Source organism: Carcharodon carcharias, chromosome 5 (genome assembly GCF_017639515.1).
Source record: "Carcharodon carcharias isolate sCarCar2 chromosome 5, sCarCar2.pri, whole genome shotgun sequence".
Lineage (NCBI taxonomy): Eukaryota > Metazoa > Chordata > Chondrichthyes > Lamniformes > Lamnidae > Carcharodon > Carcharodon carcharias.
In genome coordinates, this window is record NC_054471.1 from 1,339,275 (window position 1) to 1,360,420 (window position 21,146).

The following is a 21,146-nucleotide window of genomic DNA, read 5'->3' on the forward strand; positions in this document are numbered from 1 at the left end:
GGGGGAGTGGGTGTGGGGACGGGGGAGTGGGTGTGGGGACGGGGGAGTGGGTGTGGGGACGGGGGAGTGGGTGTGGGGAGTGGGTGTGGGGAGTGGGGAGTGGGTGTGGGGACGGGGGAGTGGGTGTGGGGTGTGGGGAGTGGGTGTGGGGAGTGGGTGTGGGGACGGGGGAGTGGGTGTGGGGACGGGGGAGTGGGTGTGGGGAGTGGGGAGTGGGTGTGGGGACGGGGGAGTGGGTGTGGGGAGTGGGGAGTGGGTGTGGGGACGGGGGAGTGGGGACGGGGGAGTGGGTGTGGGGACGGGGGAGTGGGTGTGGGGAGTGGGGTGTGGGTGTGGGGACGGGGGAGTGGGTGTGGGGTGTGGGGAGTGGGTGTGGGTACGGGGGAGTGGGTGTGGGGAGTGGGGAGTGGGTGTGGGGACGGGGGAGTGGGTGTGGGGAGTGGGGAGTGGGTGTGGGGACGGGGGAGTGGGTGTGGGGACGGGGGAGTGGGTGTGGGGAGTGGGGAGTGGGGAGTGGGTGTGGGGACGGGGGAGTGGGTGCGGGGACGGGGGAGTGGGTGCGGGGACGGGGGAGTGGGTGCGGGGACGGGGGAGTGGGTGTGGGGACGGGGGAGTGGGTGTGGGGAGTGGGGAGTGGGGAGTGGGTGTGGGGACGGGGGAGTGGGTGTGGGGACGGGGGAGTGGGTGTGGGGAGTGGGGAGTGGGTGTGGGGAGTGGGGAGTGGGGAGTGGGGGAGGGGGTGTGGGTTGCTGGAGGAATTCCGGCTCAGAATTGATGAGCTGGAGTCTGAGCTCTAGACACTGCGGCACATCCGGGAGGGGGAGAGTTACCTGGACACTTTGTTTCATGAGGCGGTCACACCCGGTAGATTAAGTACCTCAAGTTCGGTCAGTGGTCAGTGTCAGCAGGATGTGACTGCAAGTGAGGCAGGTAGAAGGATCCTGTGTTCAGGAACAGAGGAGCCTCAGCTCTTGACCTTGTCCAACAGGTACGAGGTACTTGCTCCCTGTGTGGACGAGGAACAGGGCTGTAGGGAGGATGAGCCAGCTGACCACAGCACCGTGGCACAGGAGGCCATTCAAGAGTGGGGAGCAAAAAGACAAGTGGTAGTGGTAGGGATTCTATAATTAGGGGAATTGATAGCTTCCTTTGTAAGCAGGATCGAGAGTCCTGCATGGTATGTTGCCTGCCTGGTGCCAGGGTGAGGGACATCTCTAACCGGCTTGAAAGGATATTGGAGAGGAAGGGGGAGGATCCAGTTGTTGTGGTCCACGTCGGGACAAATAACACAGGTAAGACTAGGAAAGAGGACCTGGTTGGGGATTATCACGAACTAGGAACTAAATTAAAGAACAGGTCCTCAAGGGTTATAATCTCCGGATTACTACCCGAGCCACGTGCAAATTGGCGTAGGGATGCGAGAATAAGGGAAGTAAACACGTGGCTAAAGGAGTGGTGTGGGAAAGAGAGGTTCCATTTCGTGGGGCACTAGCATCAGTATTGGAACAGGAGGGATATGTACCATTGAGACAGTCTCCACCTGAACCGATCTGGGACCAATGTTCTAGAGAAAAGGGTAAATAGGGTGCTCAACAGGACTTTAGACTAGAAGGTGGGGGGCGGGGGGGGGGCAAGGGAAGGGTAAAAGTCCAAGAAGTATGACTAATGGGAAACAAAGCAGCAGGTTAGCGTGGTGGGGGGGTGGATTCAACTTCATGGAAAATTATGAAAAAACTGAAAAGAGAGCCCCGGAGAGGCTAATAAAGTCCCCAGAACACAAAATAGGACAGAGTGTTTGGAAAGGGCTAGGAATCTAACTTCAAGCACATCAGATAAAGGGACGACAATGAGAAAGGGGATGGGAAATACAGGACTGAAGGTGTTGTATCTGAACGCACGCAGTATACAAAATAAGGTAAATGAGCTTGTGGCGCAGATTGAAATTGGCAGGTATGATGTGGTGGGCATCACGGAGACATGGCTGCAAGGGGATCAGGACTGGGAGCTAAATATCCAAGGATAAACATCCTATCGAAAAGATAGGCAGGTTGGCAGAGGGCGTGGGGTTGCTTTGTTAGTAAGAAATGAAATTAAATCGATAGCAAGAAATGATGTAGGGTCAGATGATGTAGAATCTGTGTGGGTAGAGTTGAGGAACCGCAAAGGTAAAAAAACCATAATGGGAGTTATGTACAGGCCTCCGAACAGTAGTCAGGATGTGGGGCACAAGATACACCAGGAGATAGAAAAGGCGTGTAAGAAAGGCAAGGTTACAGTGATCATGGGGGATTTCAATATGCAGGTAGACTGGGAAAATCAGGTTGGTAGTGGATCCCAAGGAAAGGAATTTGTGGAATGTCTATGAGATGGAGCAGCTTTTTGGAACAGCTTGTGGTGGAGCCACTAGGGAACAGGCAATTCTAGATTTAGTGATGTGGAATGAGGCAGATTTGGTAAGGGAGCTTAAGGTGAAGGAACCCTTAGGAGGAAGTGACCATAATATGATAGAATTTACCCTGCAATTTGAGAGGAAAAAGCTGGAATCAGATGTAACGGTATTACAGTTGAATAAAGGCAACTACAGAGGCGTGAGGGAGGAGCTGGCCAGAATTGACTGGGAGATGAGCCTAGCGGGAAAGACAATGGAACAGCAATGGCAGGAGTTTCTGGGAGTAATTTGGGAGACACAGCAAAAATTCATCCCTAGGAAGAAGAAGCATAATAAAGGGAGGACGAGGCAACCATGGCTGACAAGAGAAGTCAGGGACAGCATAAAAGCTAAAGAGAAAGTATACAATGTGGCGAAGAGCAGTGGGAAACCAGGGGATCGGGAAGCCTACAAAGACCAACAGAGGACAACTAAAAAAGAAATAAGGAGGGAGAAGATTAAATATGAGGGTAAACTAGCCAGTAATATAAAAGAGGATTGGAAGAGTTTTTTTAGATATGTAAAGGGTAAGAGAGAAGCAAAAGTGGACATTGGGCCGCTGGAAAATGATGCTGGAGAAGTAGTAGTGGGGAACAAAGAAATGGCGGAGGAACTGAATAGGTACTTTGCGTCAGTCTTCACAGTGGAAGACATGAGTAACATCCCCAAAGTTCAAGAGAGTCAGGGAGCAGAGGTGAGTATGGTGGCCATTACCAAGGAGAAGGTGCTAGGAAAACTGAAAGGTCTGAAGGTGGATAAATCACCTGGACCTGATGGATTACACCCCAGAGTTCTGAAGGAGATAGCTGAAGAGATAGTGGAGGCATTAATGGTGATCTTTCAGGAATCACTGGAGTCAGGGAGGGGCCCAGAGGACTGGAAAATCGCTAATGTAACCCCCCCTGTTTAAGAAGGGAGTGAGGCAAAAGACGGGAAATTACAGGCCGATTAGCCTGACCGCAGTCGTTGGTAAGATTTTAGAGTCCGGTATTAAGGATGAGATTTCAGAATACTTGGAAGTGCATGGTAAAATAGGGCAAAGTCAGCATGGTTTCATCAAGGGGAGGTCATGCCTGACAAATCTGTTAGAATTCTTTGAGGAGGTAACGAGTAGGTTAGACAAAGGAGAGCCAATGGATGTTATCTACTTGGACTTCCAGAAGGCCTTTGACAAGGTGCCGCACAGGAGGCTGCTCAGAAAGATAAGAGCCCATGGTGTTAGAGGCATGGTACTAGCATGGATAGAAGATTGGCTGTCTGGCAGGAGGCAGAGAGTGGGGATAAGGGGGTCTTTCTCAGGATGGCGGCCGGTGACTAGTGGAGTTCCGCAGGGGTCAGTGTTGGGACCACAACTTTTCACTTTATACATTAATGATCTAGATTAAGGAACTGAGAGCATCCTGGCTAAGTTTGCAGATGATACAAAGATAGGTGGAGGGACAGGTAATATTGAGGAGGGGGAGGCTGCAGAAGGATTTGGACAGGTTAGGAGAATGGGCAAAGAAGTGGCAGATGGAATACAACGTGGGGAAGTGTGAGGTCATGCACTTTGGTAGGAAGAATAGAGGCATAGACTATTTTCTAAATGGGGAGAGAATTCAGAAATCTGGAGTGCAAAGGGACTTGGGAGTCCTAGTCCAGGATTCTCTTAAGGTTAACTTGCAGGTTGAGTCGGTAGTTAGGAAGGCAAATGCAGTGTTGGCATTTATTTCGAGAGGACTAGAATATAAAAGCAGGGATGTGCTGCTGAGGCTTTATAAGGCTCTGGTCAGACCACATTTAGAATATTGAGAGCAATTTTGGGCCCTGTATCTCAGGAAGGATGTGCTGACCCTGGAGAGGGTCCAGAGGAGGTTCACGAGAACAATCCCAGGAATGAAAGGCTTAACATATGAGGAACGTTTGAGGACTCTGGGTCTATACTCGATGGAGTTTAGAAGGATGAGGGGGGATCTGATTGAAACTTACAGAATACTGAAAGGCCTGGATAGAGTGGACGTGGGGAAGATGTTTCCATTAGTAGGAGAGACTAGGACCCGAGGGCACAGCCTCAGATTAAAGGGAAGACCTTTTAGAACAGAGATGAGGAGAAACTTCTTTAGCCAGAGAGTGGTGAATCTATGGAACTCATTGCCACAGAAGCCTGTGGAGGCCGGGTCATTGAGTGTATTTAAGACCGGGATAGATAGGTTCTTGATTGGTAAGGGGGTCAAAGGTTACGGGGAGAATGGGGTTGAGAAACTTATCAGCCACGATTGAATGGCGGAGCAGACTCGATGGGCCGAATGGCCTAATTTCTGCTCCTATGTCTTATGGTGGGGGTGGGGAGAGGGGGATGGGGGAGGAGGAGGGGGGACGGGGGACAGAGAGAGAGAGAAATAGAATGGGAAGGACTGGGGGGTCCAGAGTATGCATGTGGTGTTGTTGAACGGAGATGGGCTGGGGGAGGTGAGAGGGAGCATAGTTGGGTGGTTGGGGATTAAAGGGAGCTGGGCGGGTAACATCAGCAGGATTGGAGGGGTCTGGGATGGGAGGCTGGAGTGACAATCAGAAGGGGTGTGTGGGGGGTAACACAGAGAGGGTTGCTGTACCCAGGGTGCTCTACCTCAATGAGGTGCTCGGAGCAGATGATACATTGCAGCTCATTCTCCAGGACATCAGTGAAATGTGCTGCTGCTTCATCTTTCTGTACCTTCACCTGCTCAAACAGAGAGAATGTTACACTAATGGTCACCAATGGTCAGTTACTGACCAACCCACATGTCTAACGGTCAGTTACTGACCAACCCACACGTCTAACGGTCAGTTACTGACCGACCCACACGTCTAACGGTCAGTTACTGACCAACCCACACGTCTAACGGTCAGTCACTGACCAACCCACACATCTGACGGTCAGTTACTGACTGACCCACACGTCAAACGGTCAGTTACTGACCGACCCACACGTCCAACGGTCAGTTACTGACCGACCCACACGTCTAACGGTCAGTTACTGACCGACCCACACGTCTAACGGTCAGTTACTGACCAACTCACACGTCTAACGGTCAGTTACTGACCAACTCACACGTCTAATGGTCAGTTACTGACCAACCCACACATCTACTGGTCAGTTACTGACCAACCCACAGATCTAATCACTGCAGTCCACGTGGTGTAGGTACACCCACAGTGCTGTTAGGGAGGGAGTTCCAGGATTTTGACCCAGCGACAATGAAGGAACGGTGATGTATTTCCAAGTCAGGATGGTGAGTGACTTGGAGGGGAACTTCCAGGTGGTGGTATTCCCATCTATCTGCTGCCCTTGTCCTTCTAGATGGTAGTGGTCATGGGTTTGGAAGGTGCTGTCTAAGGAGCCTTGGTGAGTTCCTGCAGTGCATCTTGTAGATGGTACACACACTGCTGCTTCCACATAGCTGGGTAGATGCCAGTGTTGTAGCTGTACTGGAACAGCTTGGCTAGGGGCGCGGCAAGTTCTGGAGCACAAGTCCTCAGTATTATTGTTGGAATATTGTCAGGGCCCATAGCCTTTGCAGCATCCAGTGCCTTCAGCCATTTCCTGATATCACGTGGAGTGAATCGAATTGGCTGAAGACTGGCATCTGTGATGCTGGGGACCTCTGGAGGAGGCTGAGATGGATCATCCACTCTGCACTTCTGTCTGAAGATTGTTGCAAATGCTTCAGCCTTATCTTTTGCACTGATGTGCTGGGCTCCTCCATCATTGAGGATGGGGATATTTGTGGGGCCTCCTCCTCCAGTGAGTTGTTTAATTGTCCACCACCATTCACTACTGGATGTGGCAGGACTGCAGAGCGTAGATCTGCTCTGCTGGGTGTGGGATCGCTTAGCTCTGTCTATCACTTGCTGCTTATGCTGTTTGACATGCAAATAGTCCTGTGTTTATAGCTTCACCAGGTTGACACCTCATTTTTAGGTATGCCTGGTGCTGCTCCTGACATACCCTCCTGCACTCTTCATTGAACCAGGGTTGATCCCCATCACTCGATGGTAATGTTAGAGTGGGGGATATGCCGGGCCATGAGGTTACAGATTGTGTTCGAATACAATTCTGCTGGTGCTGATGGCCCACAGCACCTCATGGATACCAGTCTTGAGTTGCTAGATCTGTTTGAAATCTATCCCATTTAGCACAGTGGTAGTGCCACACAACACGATGGAGGGAATCCTCAATGTGAAGGTGGGACTTTGTCTCCACAATGACTGTGTGGTGATCATTCCTACTGATACTGTCACGGACAGATGCATCTGCAGCAGGCAGGTTGGTGAGGATGAGGTCAAGTATGTTTTTCCCTCTTGTTGGTTCCCTCACCACCTGCTGCAGACCCAGTCTAGCAGCTATGTCCTTTAGGACTCGGCCAGCTCGGTCAGTAGTGATGCTACCGAGCCACACTTGGTGATGGACATTGAAGTCCCCACCCAGAGTACATTCTGCGCCCTTGACACCCTCAGTGCTTCCTCCAAGTGATGTTTAACATGGAGGAGGCACTGATTCATCAGCTGAGGGAGGGAGGTACGTGATAATCAGCAGGAGGTTTCCTTGTCCATGTTTGACCTGATGCCGTGAGACTTCATGGGGTCCAGAGTCGATGTTAAGGACTCCCAGGGCAACTCCCTCCTGACTGTATACCACTGTGTCACCACCTCTGCTGGGTCTGTCCTGCCGGTGGGACAGGACATACCCAGGGATGGTGATGGAGGTGTCTGGGACATTATCTGTAAGGTATGATTCTGTGAGGATGACTATGTCAGACTGTTGCTTGACTAGTCTGTGAGACAGCTCTCCCAATTTTGGCACTAGCCCCCAGATGTTAGTAAGGAGGAGTTTGCAGGGTTGACAGGCTGAGTTTGCCGTTGTTGTTTCTGGTGCCTAGGTCGATGTTGGGTGGTCTGTCCTGTTCTCTTGGTAAAACTGAGTGGCTTGTTCGCGCAATTGGCTGGAAATTAACAATCACATCGCTGTGCGACTGGAGAGACTGGTCGGCCAGACCGGGTAAGGACAGCAGATTTCTTTCACTAAAGGCACTAAAGTGATCCAGATGAGTTTTCATGACAATGTCTTCATGCTCAGTATTACTGAGACAAGCCTTTATGTTCCGGAATATGAACTGAATTTAAACTCTTAACAGCTGCTGTGGTGGGATTTGAACCCATGTCCCCAGAGTGCTGGGCTCGGGATGACTAGCAGAGTGACACCACCGTGCAATCACTGCCCCCAATATACTTCCAGTGGAGCAAGTTCATAGGAAGTTCCCTAGGTGATTGTTGGGATGAAGGGGTCGGTGGAAGGAGGAAACATGGAGCAGGTTGGGGACGAACTATTGAGGGTGAACAGTGTGGGAGGCAAACTTGTTCAAACTTTAAAATATTGTGAGTTTGACAGGGGAGGGGCAGTGGGTAGGGTGGGTAAGGTATTTGGGTGGTTGGGGTAGGGTGGGTAAGGTATTTGGGTGGGGGGGGTAGGGTGGGTAAGGTATTTGGGTTGGGAGGGTAGGGTGGGTAAGGTATTTGGGTGGGGGGGTGGGTAAGGTATTTGGGTGGGTGGGGTAGGGTGGGTAAGGTATTTGGGTGGGTGGGGTAGGGTGGGTAAGGTATTTGGGTGGGGGGTGGGTAAGGTATTTGGGTGGGTGGGGTAGGGTGGGTAAGGTATTTGGGTCAGGGGGGTTAGGGTGGGTAAGGTATTTGGGTGGGTGGGGTAGGGTGGGTAAGGTATTTGGGTGGGGGGGTAGGGTGGGTAAGGTATTTGGGTCGGGGTGTTAGGGTGGGTAAGGTATTTGGGTGGGTGGGGTAGGGTGGGTAAGGTATTTGGGTCGGGGGGGTAGGGTGGGTAAGGTATTTGGGTGGGTGGGGTAGGGTGGGTAAGGTATTTGGGTGGGTGGGGTAGGGTGGATAAGGTATTTGGGTGGGGGGGGTAGGGTGGGTAAGGTATTTGGGTCGGGGGGGTAGGGTGGGTAGGGTATTTGGGTGGGGTGGGGTAGGGTGGGTAAGGTATTTGGGTGGGGGGGGTAGGGTGGGTAAGGTATTTGGGTCAGGGGGGGTAGGGTGGGTAAGGTATTTGGGTCAGGGGGGTAGGGTGGGTAAGGTATTGGGGTCAGGGGGGGTAGGGTGGGTAAGGTATTTGGGTGGGTGGGGTAGTGTGGGTAAGGTATTTGGGTGGGGGGGTTGGGTGGGTAAGGTATTTGGGTCGGGGGGTAGGGTGGGTAAGGTATTTGTGTGGGTGGGGTAGGGTGGGTAAGGTATTTGGGTTGGGAGGGGTAGGGTGGGTAAGGTATTTGGGTGGGGGGGGTAGGGTGGGTAAGGTATTTGGGTCGGGGGGTAGGGTGGGTAAGGTATTTGGGTGGGGGGGGTAGGGTGGGTAAGGTATTTGGGTGGGGTAGGGTGGGTAAGGTATTTGGGTGGGGGGGGTAGGGTGGGTAAGGTATTTGGGTGGGTGGGGTAGGGTGGGTAAGGTATTTGGGTGGGGGGGGTAGGGTGGGTAAGGTATTTGGGTGGGTGGGGTAGGGTGGGTAAGGTATTTGGGTGGGGGGGTTAGGGTGGGTAAGGTATTTGGGTCGGGGGGGTGGGTAAGGTATTTGGGTGGGAGGGTAGGGTGGGTAAGGTATTTGGGTGGGGGGGGTAGGGTGGGTAAGGTATTTGGGTGGGGGGGGGTAGGGTGGTAAGATATTTGGGTGGGGGGGTAGGGTATTTGGGTGGGTGGGGTAGGGTGGGTAAGATATTTGGGTGGGGGGGTAGGGTGGGTAAGGTATTTGGGTGGGGGGGGTAGGGTGGGTAAGGTATTTGGGTGGGGGGGGTAGGGTGGGTAAGGTATTGGGGGGGTAGGGTGGGTAAGGTATTTGGGTGGGGGGGGTAGGGTGGGTAAGGTATTTGGGTGGGTGGGGTAGGGTGGGTAAGGTATTTGGGTGGGTGGGGTAGGGTGGGTAAGGTATTTGGGTCGGGGGGTTAGGGTGGGTAAGGTATTTGGGTCGGGGGGGTGGGTAAGGTATTTGGGTGGGAGGGGTAGGGTGGGTAAGGTATTTGGGGTGGGGGGGTAGGGTGGGTAAGGTATTTGGGTGGGGGGGGTAGGGTGGGTAAGGTATTTGAGTGGGGGGGGTAGGGTATTTGGGTGGGTGGGGTAGGGTGGGTAAGATATTTGGGTGGGGGGGGTGGGTAAGGTATTTGGGTGGGTGGGGTAGGGTGGGTAAGGTATTTGGGTCGGGGGGTTAGGGTGGGTAAGGTATTTGGGTCGGGGGGGTGGGTAAGGTATTTGGGTGGGAGGGGTAGGGTGGGTAAGGTATTTGGGTGGGGGGGTAGGGTGGGTAAGGTATTTGGGTGGGGGGGGGTAGGGTGGGTAAGGTATTTGGGTGGGGGGGGTAGGGTATTTGGGTGGGTGGGGTAGGGTGGGTAAGATATTTGGGTGGGGGGGGTGGGTAAGGTATTTGGGTGGGGGGGTAGGGTGGGTAAGGTATTGGGGGGGTGGGTAAGGTATGTGGGTGGGTGGGGTAGGGTGGGTAAGGTATTTGGGTGGGGGGGGTAGGGTGGGTAAGGTATTTGGGTTGGGAGGGTAGGGTGGGTAAGGTATTTGGGTGGGGGGGTGGGTAAGGTATTTGGGTGGGTGGGGTAGGGTGGGTAAGGTATTTGGGTGGGGGGGTAGGGTGGGTAAGGTATTTGGGTTGGGAGGGTAGGGTGGGTAAGATATTTGGGTGGGTGGGGTAGGGTGGGTAAGATATTTGGGTGGGGGGGTAGGGTGGGTAAGGTATTTGGGTGGGGGGGTGGGTAAGGTATTTGGGTCGGGGTGTTAGGGTGGGTAAGGTATTTGGGTGGGTGGGGTAGGGTGGGTAAGGTATTTGGGTCGGGGGGGTAGGGTGGGTAAGGTATTTGGGTGGGTGGGGTAGGGTGGGTAAGGTATTTGGGTGGGTGGGGTAGGGTGGGTAAGGTATTTGGGTCGGGGGTTAGGGTGGGTAAGGTATTTGGGTGGGGGGGGATAGGGTGGGTAAGGTATTTGGATGGGGGGGGTAGGGTGGGTAAGGTATTTGGGTCAGGGAGTTAGGGTGGGTAAGGTATTTGGGTGGGGGGGGGGTTAGGGTGGGTAAGGTATTTGGGTCGGGGGGGGTGGGTAAGGTATTTGGGTCAGGGGGGGTGGGTAAGGTATTTGGGTGGGGGGGGTAGGGTGGGTTAGGTATTTGGGTCGGGGGGGTAGGGTGGGTTAGGTATTTGGGTCGGGGGGGTAGGGTGGGTTAGGTATTTGGGTCAGGGGGGGTAGGGTGGGTAAGGTATTTGGGTGGGGGGTAGGGTGGGTAAGGTATTTGGGTGGGGGGGGTAGGGTGGGTAAGGTATTTGGGTGGGGGGGTAGGGTGGGTAAGGTATTTGGGTGGGTGGGGTAGGGTGGGTAAGGTATTTGGGTGGGGGGGTAGGGTGGGTAAGGTATTTGGGTGGGGGGTAGGGTGGGTAAGGTATTTGGGTGGGGGGGGTAGGGTGGGTAAGGTATTTGGGTGGGGGGGGTAGGGTGGGTAAGGTATTTGGGTCGGGGGGTAGGGTGGGTTAGGTATTTGGGTGGGTGGGGTAGGGTGGGTAAGATATTTGGGTGGGGGGGGTGGGTAAGGTATTTGGGTGGGGGGGGTAGGGTGGGTAAGGTATTTGGGTGGGGGGGGTAGGGTGGGTAAGGTATTTGGGTGGGGGGGGGTAGGGTGGGTAAGGTATTTGGGTCGGGGGGGTAGGGTGGGTTAGGTATTTGGGTGGGTGGGGTAGGGTGGGTAAGATATTTGGGTGGGGGGGGTGGGTAAGGTATTTGGGTGGGGGGGGTAGGGTGGGTAAGGTATTTGGGTGGGGGGGGTAGGGTGGGTAAGGTATTTGGGTCAGGGGGGGTAATGTGCCAACAGAGTGAACATGGGTTTTTGAAAGGGAAAATCATGTTTGATAAATTTGTTCGTGTTGTTTGGGAAAATAATAAGCAAAGTTGATAAAGGGGAACTGATAGATGTGGTGTATTTGGATTTCTAGATGGCTTCAGATAAGGTGTCACATGAACGGCTATTGCACAAGAAAGGGCCCCCCAGTATTGGAGGGAATGTGTTAGCATGGACTGAGGATTGGTTAACACACAGAAGGCAGAGGGTTGGGATTAATGCCTCTTTTTCAGGTTGGAAAGATGTAACCAGTGAAGTGCCACAAAGGTCAGTTTTCAGGCCTCTATTATTTACTCTCTATATTAATGACTTGGAGGAGGTGGCAGGGTGTAATGTATCCAAATTTGCTGATGTTACAAAAATAGGTGGGAGGGCATGTTGTGATGAGGGCATAAGGAATCCGCAAGGGGATATAGACAGGTTGAGTGAGTGGACAATAACTTGGCAGATGGAGTTTAACGTAGGAAAGTGCGAGGTCATGCACTTTGGTCAGAAGAATCAAAAGGCAGACTATTATTTAAATGGAGAGAGACTCCAAAAAAGTGCAGCACAGAGGGACCTGGGCATTCTTGTGCATGAAACACAAAAAGTTAGCATTCAGGTGCAGCAAGTCATTAAGAAGGCAAATGGAATTTTGGCCTGTTTTGCTAGGGGGTTGGAGTTTAAAAATAGGGAAGTCTTGTTACAACTGTACAGGGTGTTGGTGAGGCCGCACCTGGAGCACTGTGTACCGTTTTGATCTCCGTATTTAAGAAAAGATAGACTGGCTTTGCAGGCAGTTCACTCGGCTGCTTTCTGGGATGAAGGGGTTGACTTATCATGAACGGCTAAACAGGTTAGGCCTTTATTCATTAGAGTATAGGAGAATGAGGGGTGGTCTTATTGAAACGTACAAGATTCTGAGGGGGTCTTGACAGGGTAGATGTTGAGAAGATGTTTCCACTAGTGGGGGAATCTCGAACTATGGGACATTGTTACAGAATAAGGGGACACTCATTTAAAACCGAGATGTGAAGGAATTTCTTCTCTCAGAGGGTAGCGAATGTCTGGAACTGTCTACCCCAGAGAGTTGTGGAGGCTAGATCACTGAAAGTATTTAAAGAGGTAGACAGATTTTTGAAATATCGGGGAGTTGAGGGCTATGAGGAGCTGGCACGAAAGGGGAGTTGAGGCCTGGGGCAGATCAGCCATGGTCATATTGAATGGTGGGACAGGCTTGAGGGGCCGAATGGCCTCCTCCTGCTCCTATTTCACATGTTCTTACTTAACATCCCCAATTGTGACTTCATGATGGAAGGAAGGTCATTGATGGAACAGCTGAAGACGGTTGGGCTGAGGACACTACCCTGAGGAACATAGGAATTAACAGCAGGAGGAGGCCACTCGGCCCCTCGAGCCTGCTCTGCCATTCAATAAGATCACGGCTGATCTGAATGTAACCTCAACCCCACATTCCTGCCGACCCCCGATAACCTTTCACCCCCTTGTTAATCAAGAATCCGTCCAGCTCTGCCTTAAAAATATTCAGACTCTGCTTCCACTGCCTTTTGAGGAAGAGAGTTCCAAACACTCACAACCCTCTGAGAGAAAACATTTCTCCTCATCTCCATATTAAATGGGCGACCCCTTATTTTTAAACAGTGACCCCTCGTTCTAGATTCTCCCACAAGAGGAAACTTCCTCTCCACATCCACCCTGTCAAGACCCCTCAGGATCTTAAAGGTTTCAATCTCCTGCTCAAACTCCTTCAGTGATATCCCAGAACTGAGATGATCGACGTGTACCTCTGCTCCTATTACTTGTGGTTCTTATGCACCACCACCTGGAAGTTCCCCTCCAAGTCACTCACCATCCTGACTTGGAAATATATCACCGTTCCTTCACTGTCGCTGGGTCAAAATCCTGGAACTCCCTCCCTAACAGCACTGTGGGTGTACCTACACCACATGGACTGCAGCGGCTCAAGAAGGCAGCTCACCACCACCTTCTCAAGGGCAACTAGGGATAGGCAATAAATGCTGGGCCCAGCTAGTGAAGCCCACATCCTCTGAATGAATAATTAACAAAACAGGCTCAAGGGGCTGAATGGCCTCCTCCTGTTCCTGCCTTCTTTACACAATCTTATTGCCCCTAAAATACCCCAACACTCTGTCCCACCCTCGATGCCAACCTTTCTCTCTTCAAGTTCTCATGTGGAAAAGAGAGAGAGAGAGACACACATGGAGAGAGAGAGAGATTGAGGTGAGGAGAGGGAGAGACAGACAGAGACAGACAGAGATGGGGAGACGGAGAGAGAGAGAGACGCGGGTAGAGAGAGAGAGAGACGCCGGTAGAGAGAGAGAGAGACGCCGGTAGAGAGAGAGAGAGACGCCGGTAGAGAGAGAGAGAGACGCGGGTAGAGAGAGAGAGACGCGGGTAGAGAGAGAGAGACGCGGGTAGAGAGAGAGAGACGCGGGTAGAGAGAGAGAGACGCGGGTAGAGAGAGAGAGACGCGGGTAGAGAGAGAGAGACGCGGGTAGAGAGAGAGAGACGCGGGTAGAGAGAGAGAGACGCGGGTAGAGAGAGAGAGACGCGGGTAGAGAGAGAGAGACGCGGGTAGAGAGAGAGAGACGCGGGTAGAGAGAGAGAGACGCGGGTAGAGAGAGAGAGACGCGGGTAGAGAGAGAGAGACGCGGGTAGAGAGAGAGACACGCGGGTAGAGAGAGAGACACGCGGGTAGAGAGAGAGACACGCGGGTAGAGAGAGAGACACGCGGGTAGAGAGAGAGACACGCGGGTAGAGAGAGAGACACGCGGGTAGAAAAAGAGAGAGACGCGGGTAGAGAGAGAGAGAGACCGACGCGGGGAGAGAGAGAGAGACCGACACGGGGAGAGAGAGAGAGACTGACGTGGGGAGAGAGAGAGAGACCGACGCGGGGAGAGAGAGAGAGACCGACGCGGGGAGAGAGAGAGAGACCGACGCGGGGAGAGAGAGAGAGACCGACGCGGGGAGAGAGAGAGAGACCGACGCGGGGAGAGAGAGAGAGACCGACGCGGGGAGAGAGAGAGAGACCGACGCGGGGAGAGAGAGAGAGACCGACGCGGGGAGAGAGAGAGAGACCGACGCGGGGAGAGAGAGAGAGACCGACACGGGGAGAGAGAGAGAGACCGACACGGGGAGAGAGAGAGAGACCGACACGGGGAGAGAGAGAGAGACCGACACGGGGAGAGAGAGAGAGACCGACACGGGGAGAGAGAGAGAGACCGACACGGGGAGAAAGAGAGAGACCGACACGGGGAGAGAGAGAGAGACCGACAGAGGGAGAGAGAGAGAGACCGACACGGGGAGAGAGAGAGACCGACACGGGGAGAGAGAGAGACCGACACGGGGAGAGAGAGAGACCGACACGGGGAGAGAGAGAGAGACACTGACACGGGGAGAGAGAGAGAGACACTGACACAGAGGGGCGGGGGTGGAGAGACACACTGACATGGTGGGGGGAAGAGACGTCCCCACCCTCTCCAATGCCTACCTCTTGTTGCTGCTGTTGTGTGTACAAGGGTTCCTTCAGCAGCTGCTGCTGTTGATGCTGGCACTCCAGCTGCTGGAACCTCTGCTCCTCTTGCTGGTTCTCCAGTCCATGAACCCTGGCACTCAGATCCTCAATTTGCCAGCTCTTCCCACTAGGTACCATCAGGGCCTGGGCACTGTCTCCCTGGACCCCGACTTTCCTCAGCCTCCCAGAGGCAGACGTCTGGGGAAAAGCCTCTCTCTTGCTGCTGCTACCTGAGTGCACACACTCCTCTGTGCTGCTCCAAGCCTCTCGGAAAGTACCTGGGTTCACACAATCCGCTGTGCTGCTCCTAGCTTCTTGGCTGGTACCTGAGTGCACACACTCCTCTGTGCTGCTCCAAGCCTCTCGGAAAGTACCTGGGTTCACACAATCCGCTGTGCTGCTCCTAGCTTCTTGGCTGGTACCTGAGTGCACACACTCCTCTGTGCTGCTCCAACCCTCTCGGAAAGTACCTGGGTTCACACACTCCTCTGTGCTGCTCCAAGCCTCTTGGCTGGCACTGGTGCCTGGTGGATGTGAGTCACAGACTCTCTGTACTTTATTTTTACAACACGAGGCTCTCTCCATGTCTCCAGGCTCAATCTCCTCACAGTTGTGTTTGCGTTTCACTCTCTCGCCCGCCTTGTTCCTTGTACTGCTTCCCGTGCCTAGTACTTCCCCTGTGGGGGCCAGCTCCTCCTCACACCGAGTTAAACGGTACTCGTATTCTGCCCGCTCCTTGTCACGCAGAGGCACACCGAGCTGGATCACGTCTCCTTCTGAGAGTGGGTAAGGCTGTTGTGGTTCAATTCGCTTTCCATTCACCCACACCCCATTCAGACTCTGCATGAGAAACACAACTGGTTACAGAGAGCTAGGCACCCAGCACAGCAGCTCAGCACACAGTGCCTCCCTCCCCCACACCATGCCCACCCTAACTCAGCACCTGCAGAGGTGCCACCCTAATTCAGTGGTCCCCAAACCAGCATTCACCCCCCCACCCAGCACCTGCATCCTCTCTGCACAGCAACCCCTCCCTCCCACCGGCAGGGTAAGAGAGGAAAAAGTGGACATTGGGCCGCTGGAAAATGATGCTGAAGAAGTAGTAGTGGGGAACAAAGAAATGGCGGAGGAACTGAATAGGTACTTTGCGTCAGTCTTCACAGTGGAAGACATGAGTAACATCCCTAAAGTTCAAGAGAGTCAGGGAGCAGAGGTGAGTATGGTGGCCATTACCAAGGAGAAGGTGCTAGGAAAACTGAAAGGTCTGAAGGTGGATAAATCACCTGGACCTGATGGATTACACCCCAGAGTTCTGAAGGAGATTGCTGAAGAGATAGTGAAGGCATTAATGGTGATCTTTCAGGAATCACTGGAGTCAGGGAGGGTCCCAGAGGACTGGAAAATCGCTAATGTAACCCCCCTGTTTAAGAAGGGAGTGAGGCAAAAGACGGGAAATTACAGGCCGATTAGCCTGACCTCGGTCGTTGGTAAGATCTTAGAGTCCATTATTAAGGTTGAGATTTCAGAATACTTGGAAGTGCATGGTAAAATAGGGCAAAGTCAACATGGTTTCATCAAGGGGAGGTCATGCCTGACAAATCTGTTAGAATTCTTTGAGGAGGTATCGAGCTGGTTAGACAAAGGAGAGCCAATGGATGATATCTACTTGGACTTCCAGAAGGCCTTTGACAAGGTGCCGCACAGGAGGCTGCTCAGTAAGATAAGAGCCCATGGTGTTAGAGGCAAGGTACTAGCATGGATAGAAGATTGGCTGTCTGGCAGGAGGCAGAGAGTGGGGATAAGGGGGTCCTTCACAGGATGGCGGCCGGTGACTAGTGGAGTTCCGCAGGGGTCAGTGTTGGGACCACAACTTTTCGCTTTGTACATTAATGATCTAGATGAAGGAACTGAGGGCATCCTGGCTAAGTTTGCAGATGATACAAAGATAGGTGGAGGGACAGGTAGTATTGAGGAGGCAGGGAGGCTGCAGAAGGATTTGGACAGGTTAGGAGAATGGGCAAAGAAGTGGCAGATGGAATACAACGTGGGGAAGTGTGAGGTCATGCACTTTGGTAGGAAGAATAGAGGCATAGACTATTTTCTAAATGGGGAGAGAATTCAGAAATCTGGAGTGCAAAGGACTTGGGAGTCCTAGTCCAGGATTCTCTTTAGGTTAACTTGCAGGTTGAATCGGTGGTTAGGAAGGCAAATGCAGTGTTGGCATTTATTTCGCGAGGACTAGAATATAAAAGCAGGGATGTGCTGCTGAGGCTTTATAAGGCTCTGGTCAGACCACATTTGGAATATTGTGAGCAATTTTGGGCCCCGTATCTCAGGAAGGATGTGCTGGCCCTGGAGAGGGTCCACAGGAGGTTCACGAGAATGATCTCAGGAATGAAAGGTTTAACATATGAGGAACGTTTGAGAACTCTGGGTCTATACTCGATGGAGTTTAGAAGGATGAGGGGGGGATCTGATTGAAACTTGCAGAATACTGAAAGGCCTGGATAGAGTGGACGTGGGGAAGATGTTTCCATTAGTAGGAGAGACTAGGACCCGAGGGCACAGCCTCAGAGTAAAGGGAAGACCTTTTAGAACAGAGATGAGGAGAAACTTCTTTAGCCAGAGAGTGGTGAATCTATGGAATTCATTGCCACAGAAGGCTGTGGAGAACAGGTCATTGAGTGTATTTAAGACCGAGATAGATAGGTTCTTGATTGGTAAGGGGGTCAAAGGTTACGGGGAGAAGGCGGGAGAATGGGGTTTAGAAACTTATCAGCCATGATTGAATGGCGGAGCAGACTCGATGGGCCAAATGGCCTAATTTCTGCTCCTATGTCTTATGGTCTTATGACTCTGGGGTAGAGAATTCCAAAGATTCACAACCCTTTGAGTGAAGAAATTTCTCCTCATCTCAGTCCTAAATGATTGGCCCCTTATCCTGAGACTGAGCCCGTGTGTTTTAGACTCCCCGACCAGCAGAAACTGTCTCTCAAGGTTCTTTTGACCAAGGCTGTGATGCTCTGAGGAGCTGAGTGGCCCTCAGGGAACCCAAACAAAATATCAGTGAGCAGGTTATTGCTGTCTCAGTGCCGTATGCTAAGAGGCAACCACATTGCTGTAGGTCTGGAGTCATGTGTATGCCAGGCCAGCAGATTTCCTCCCTTAAGGGGCATTAGCAAAGCTGATGGGTTTTTATGACAATCAATGATAGTTTCATGGCATCATTACTGAGGCCAGCTTCCAATTTCAGATCTTTTAAATGAATTAGCTAATTGAATTTATTAATTAATTGACATTCACTTTGAGGGCAAGAAGGGTGGGTCCAAGACAAGTGTTTTAAACTTAAAAAAAGGCAATTATGAGGGTGTGAAAGCAGAGCTAGCTAGAGTGAACTAGCAAATGAGGTTAAGGGCTATGTCAATAGGGGTTCAGTGACAGACATTTAAAGGGATATTTCAGAAATAACAGAATATACACATTCCAATGAGAAAGGAAAATCCCAAGGAGAGGGCCCACCATCTGTGGCTAATTAAAAAAGTTAAAGACAATATCAAACTTAAAGAAAAAACATATAATTACACAAAGACAGGTGGCAGGTCAGAAGATTGGAAAGAATATAAAACACAGCAAAGGATGACAGAAAGATTAATAAGAAGGGAAAAATTAGAATATGAGAGAAAGCTAGTGAGTAATATAAAGATGGATAGTAAGAGTTTCTATAGATATTTAAATAAGAAAAGGGATAACAAAGGGAGCGTTGGTCCTATAGAGAGTGTGTCTAGGGAATTGATAATGGAAAGTAGGGAGGTGGTGGATGAATTAAACAGGTATTTTGCTTTGGTCTTCACTATGGAGGAGACAAGGAACATCCCTGAATGATATGTCTGTGTGAATATGAATGACACCAGCTGCCGTGGTGGGATTGCAACCCCTGATCCCAGCTCACTGTCCAGACCTCCAGGTTTCGAGTCCAGAGACATTGCTGTGACATCACTAGCCGTGCTGCTCCTGTGAAAGAGGTTGGAGGGGTTAAAGGGCGTGACGACAAGGTTACCTGGTTGTCAATGACGACGCACTGTCCCTCCGAGCTGAGGCGGAATGCACAGTGATTCCGGGAAATCATCAGGGGGGAGATTGTGGGGTGGAGCTGGTGGGTGACACCCAGTCCACGGCCCAGAATAACCTGTAGCAAAATAAACTCCAGCTGATCAACACTTCGCACAGAATCTATCAGGAGAATGCAAAAAAGTCCAATGTTGGGGTACAGTACTGGTGGAGACAGGTCTGTCAATCTATAACACTGGGGTACAGTACTGGTGGGGACAGGTCTGTCACTGTATAACACTGGGGTGCAGTACGGGTGGGGACAGGTCTGTCACTGTATAACACTGGGGTACAGTACTGGTGGGGACAGGTCTGTCACTGTATAACACTGGGGTACAGTACTGGTGGGGACAGGTCTGTCACTGTATAACACTGGGGGACAGTACTGGTGGGGACAGGTCTGTCACTGTATAACACTGGGGTACAGTACTGGTGGAGACAGGTCTGTCACTGTATAACACTGGGGTACAGTACGGGTGGGGACAGGTCTGTCACTGTATAACACTGGGGTACAGTACTGGTGGGGACAGGTCTGTCACTGTATAACACTGGGGTACAGTACTGGTGGGGACAGGTCTGTCACTGTATAACACTGGGGTACAGTACTAGTGGGGACGGGTATGTTACTGTATAACACTGGGGGACAGTACTGGTGGGGACAGGAATGTTACTGTATAACACTGGGGGACAGTAGTGGTGGGGACAGGTCTATCACTGTAGAACACTGGAGTACAGTACTGCTGGGCACATGTCAGTCACTGTATAACACTGGGGTACAGAACTGGAGGAGACAGGTCTGTCAGTGTATAACACTGGGGTAGAGGACAGGTGGGGATAGGTCTGTCACTGTATAACACTGGGGTACAGAATTGGTGGAGACAGGTCTGTCAGTGTATAACACTGGGGTACAGAACTGGTGGAGACAGGTCTGTCAGTGTATAACACTGGGGTACAGTACTGGTGGGGACGGGTTAGTCACTGTATAACACTGGGGTACAGTACAGGTAGGGAAGGTCTGTCACTGTATAACACTGGGATAGAGTACAGGTGGGGACAGGTCTGTCAATCTATAACACTGGGGGACAGTACTGGGGGGGACCGGTCTGTCACAGTATAACACTGGGGTGCAGTACTGGTGGGGACAGGTCTGTCACTGTATAACACTGGGGTACAGTACTGGTGGGGACAGGTCTGTCACTGTATAACACTGGGGTACAGTACTGGTGGGGACGGGTCTGTTACTGTATAACACTGGGGGACAGTACTGGTGGGGACAGGAATGTTACTGTATAACACTGGGGGACAGTACTGGTGGGGACAGGTCTATCACTGTATAACACTGGAGTACAGTACTGGTGGGGACAGGTCTGTCACTGTATAACACTGGGGTACAGTACTGGTGGGGACAGGTCTGTCACTGTATAACACTGGGGGACAGTACTGGTGGAGACAGGTCTGTCACTGTATAACACTGGGGTACAGTACGGGTGGGGACAGGTCTGTCACTGTATAACACTGGGGTACAGTACTGGTGGGGACAGGTCTGTCACTGTATAACACTGGGGTACAGTACTGGTGGGGACAGGTCTGTCACTGTATAACACTGGGGTACAGTACTAGTGAGGACGGGTATGTTACTATATAACACTGGGGGACAGTACTGGTGGGGACAGGAATGTTACTGTATAACACTGGGGGACAGTACTGGTGGGGACAAGTCTATCACTGTATAACACTGGAGTACAGTACTGCTGGGCACATGTCAGTCACTGTATAACACTGGGGTACAGAACTGGTGGAGACAGGTCTGTCAGTGTATAACACTGGGGTAGATGACAGGTGGGGACAGGTCTGTCACTGTATAACACTGGGGTACAGAACTGGTGGAGACAGGTCTGTCAGTGTATAACACTGGGGTACAGAACTGGTGGAGACAGGTCTGTCAGTGTATAACACTGGGGTACAGTACTGGTGGGGACGGGTTAGTCACTGTATAACACTGGGGTACAGTACAGGTAGGGCAGGTCTGTCACTGTATAACACTGGGATAGAGTACAGGTGGGGACAGGTCTGTCACTGTATAACACTGGGGGACAGTACTGGTGGGGACCGGTCTGTCACAGTATAACACTGGGGTACAGTATTGGTGGGGACAGGTCTGTCACTGTAT

General features: G+C 52.0%; 1 protein-coding gene across 1 annotated transcript; it reads right to left on the minus strand.

The window, feature by feature from the left end:
* Window positions 1–1,298: 1,298 nt before the first annotated feature.
* On the minus strand, window positions 1,299–19,051 carry rnf8 (ring finger protein 8, E3 ubiquitin protein ligase). The gene is made up of 5 exons (XM_041188133.1): window positions 18,927–19,051; window positions 15,196–15,709; window positions 14,846–15,099; window positions 5,034–5,126; window positions 1,299–1,340 (listed from the first exon to the last, which is right to left on the minus strand). The coding sequence occupies exons 1-5, from the start codon at window positions 18,993–18,995 to the stop codon at window positions 1,299–1,301; spliced, it is 972 nt and encodes a 323-aa protein (XP_041044067.1). The 5' UTR covers window positions 18,996–19,051.
* Between the last annotated feature and the right edge of the window lie 2,095 nt (window positions 19,052–21,146).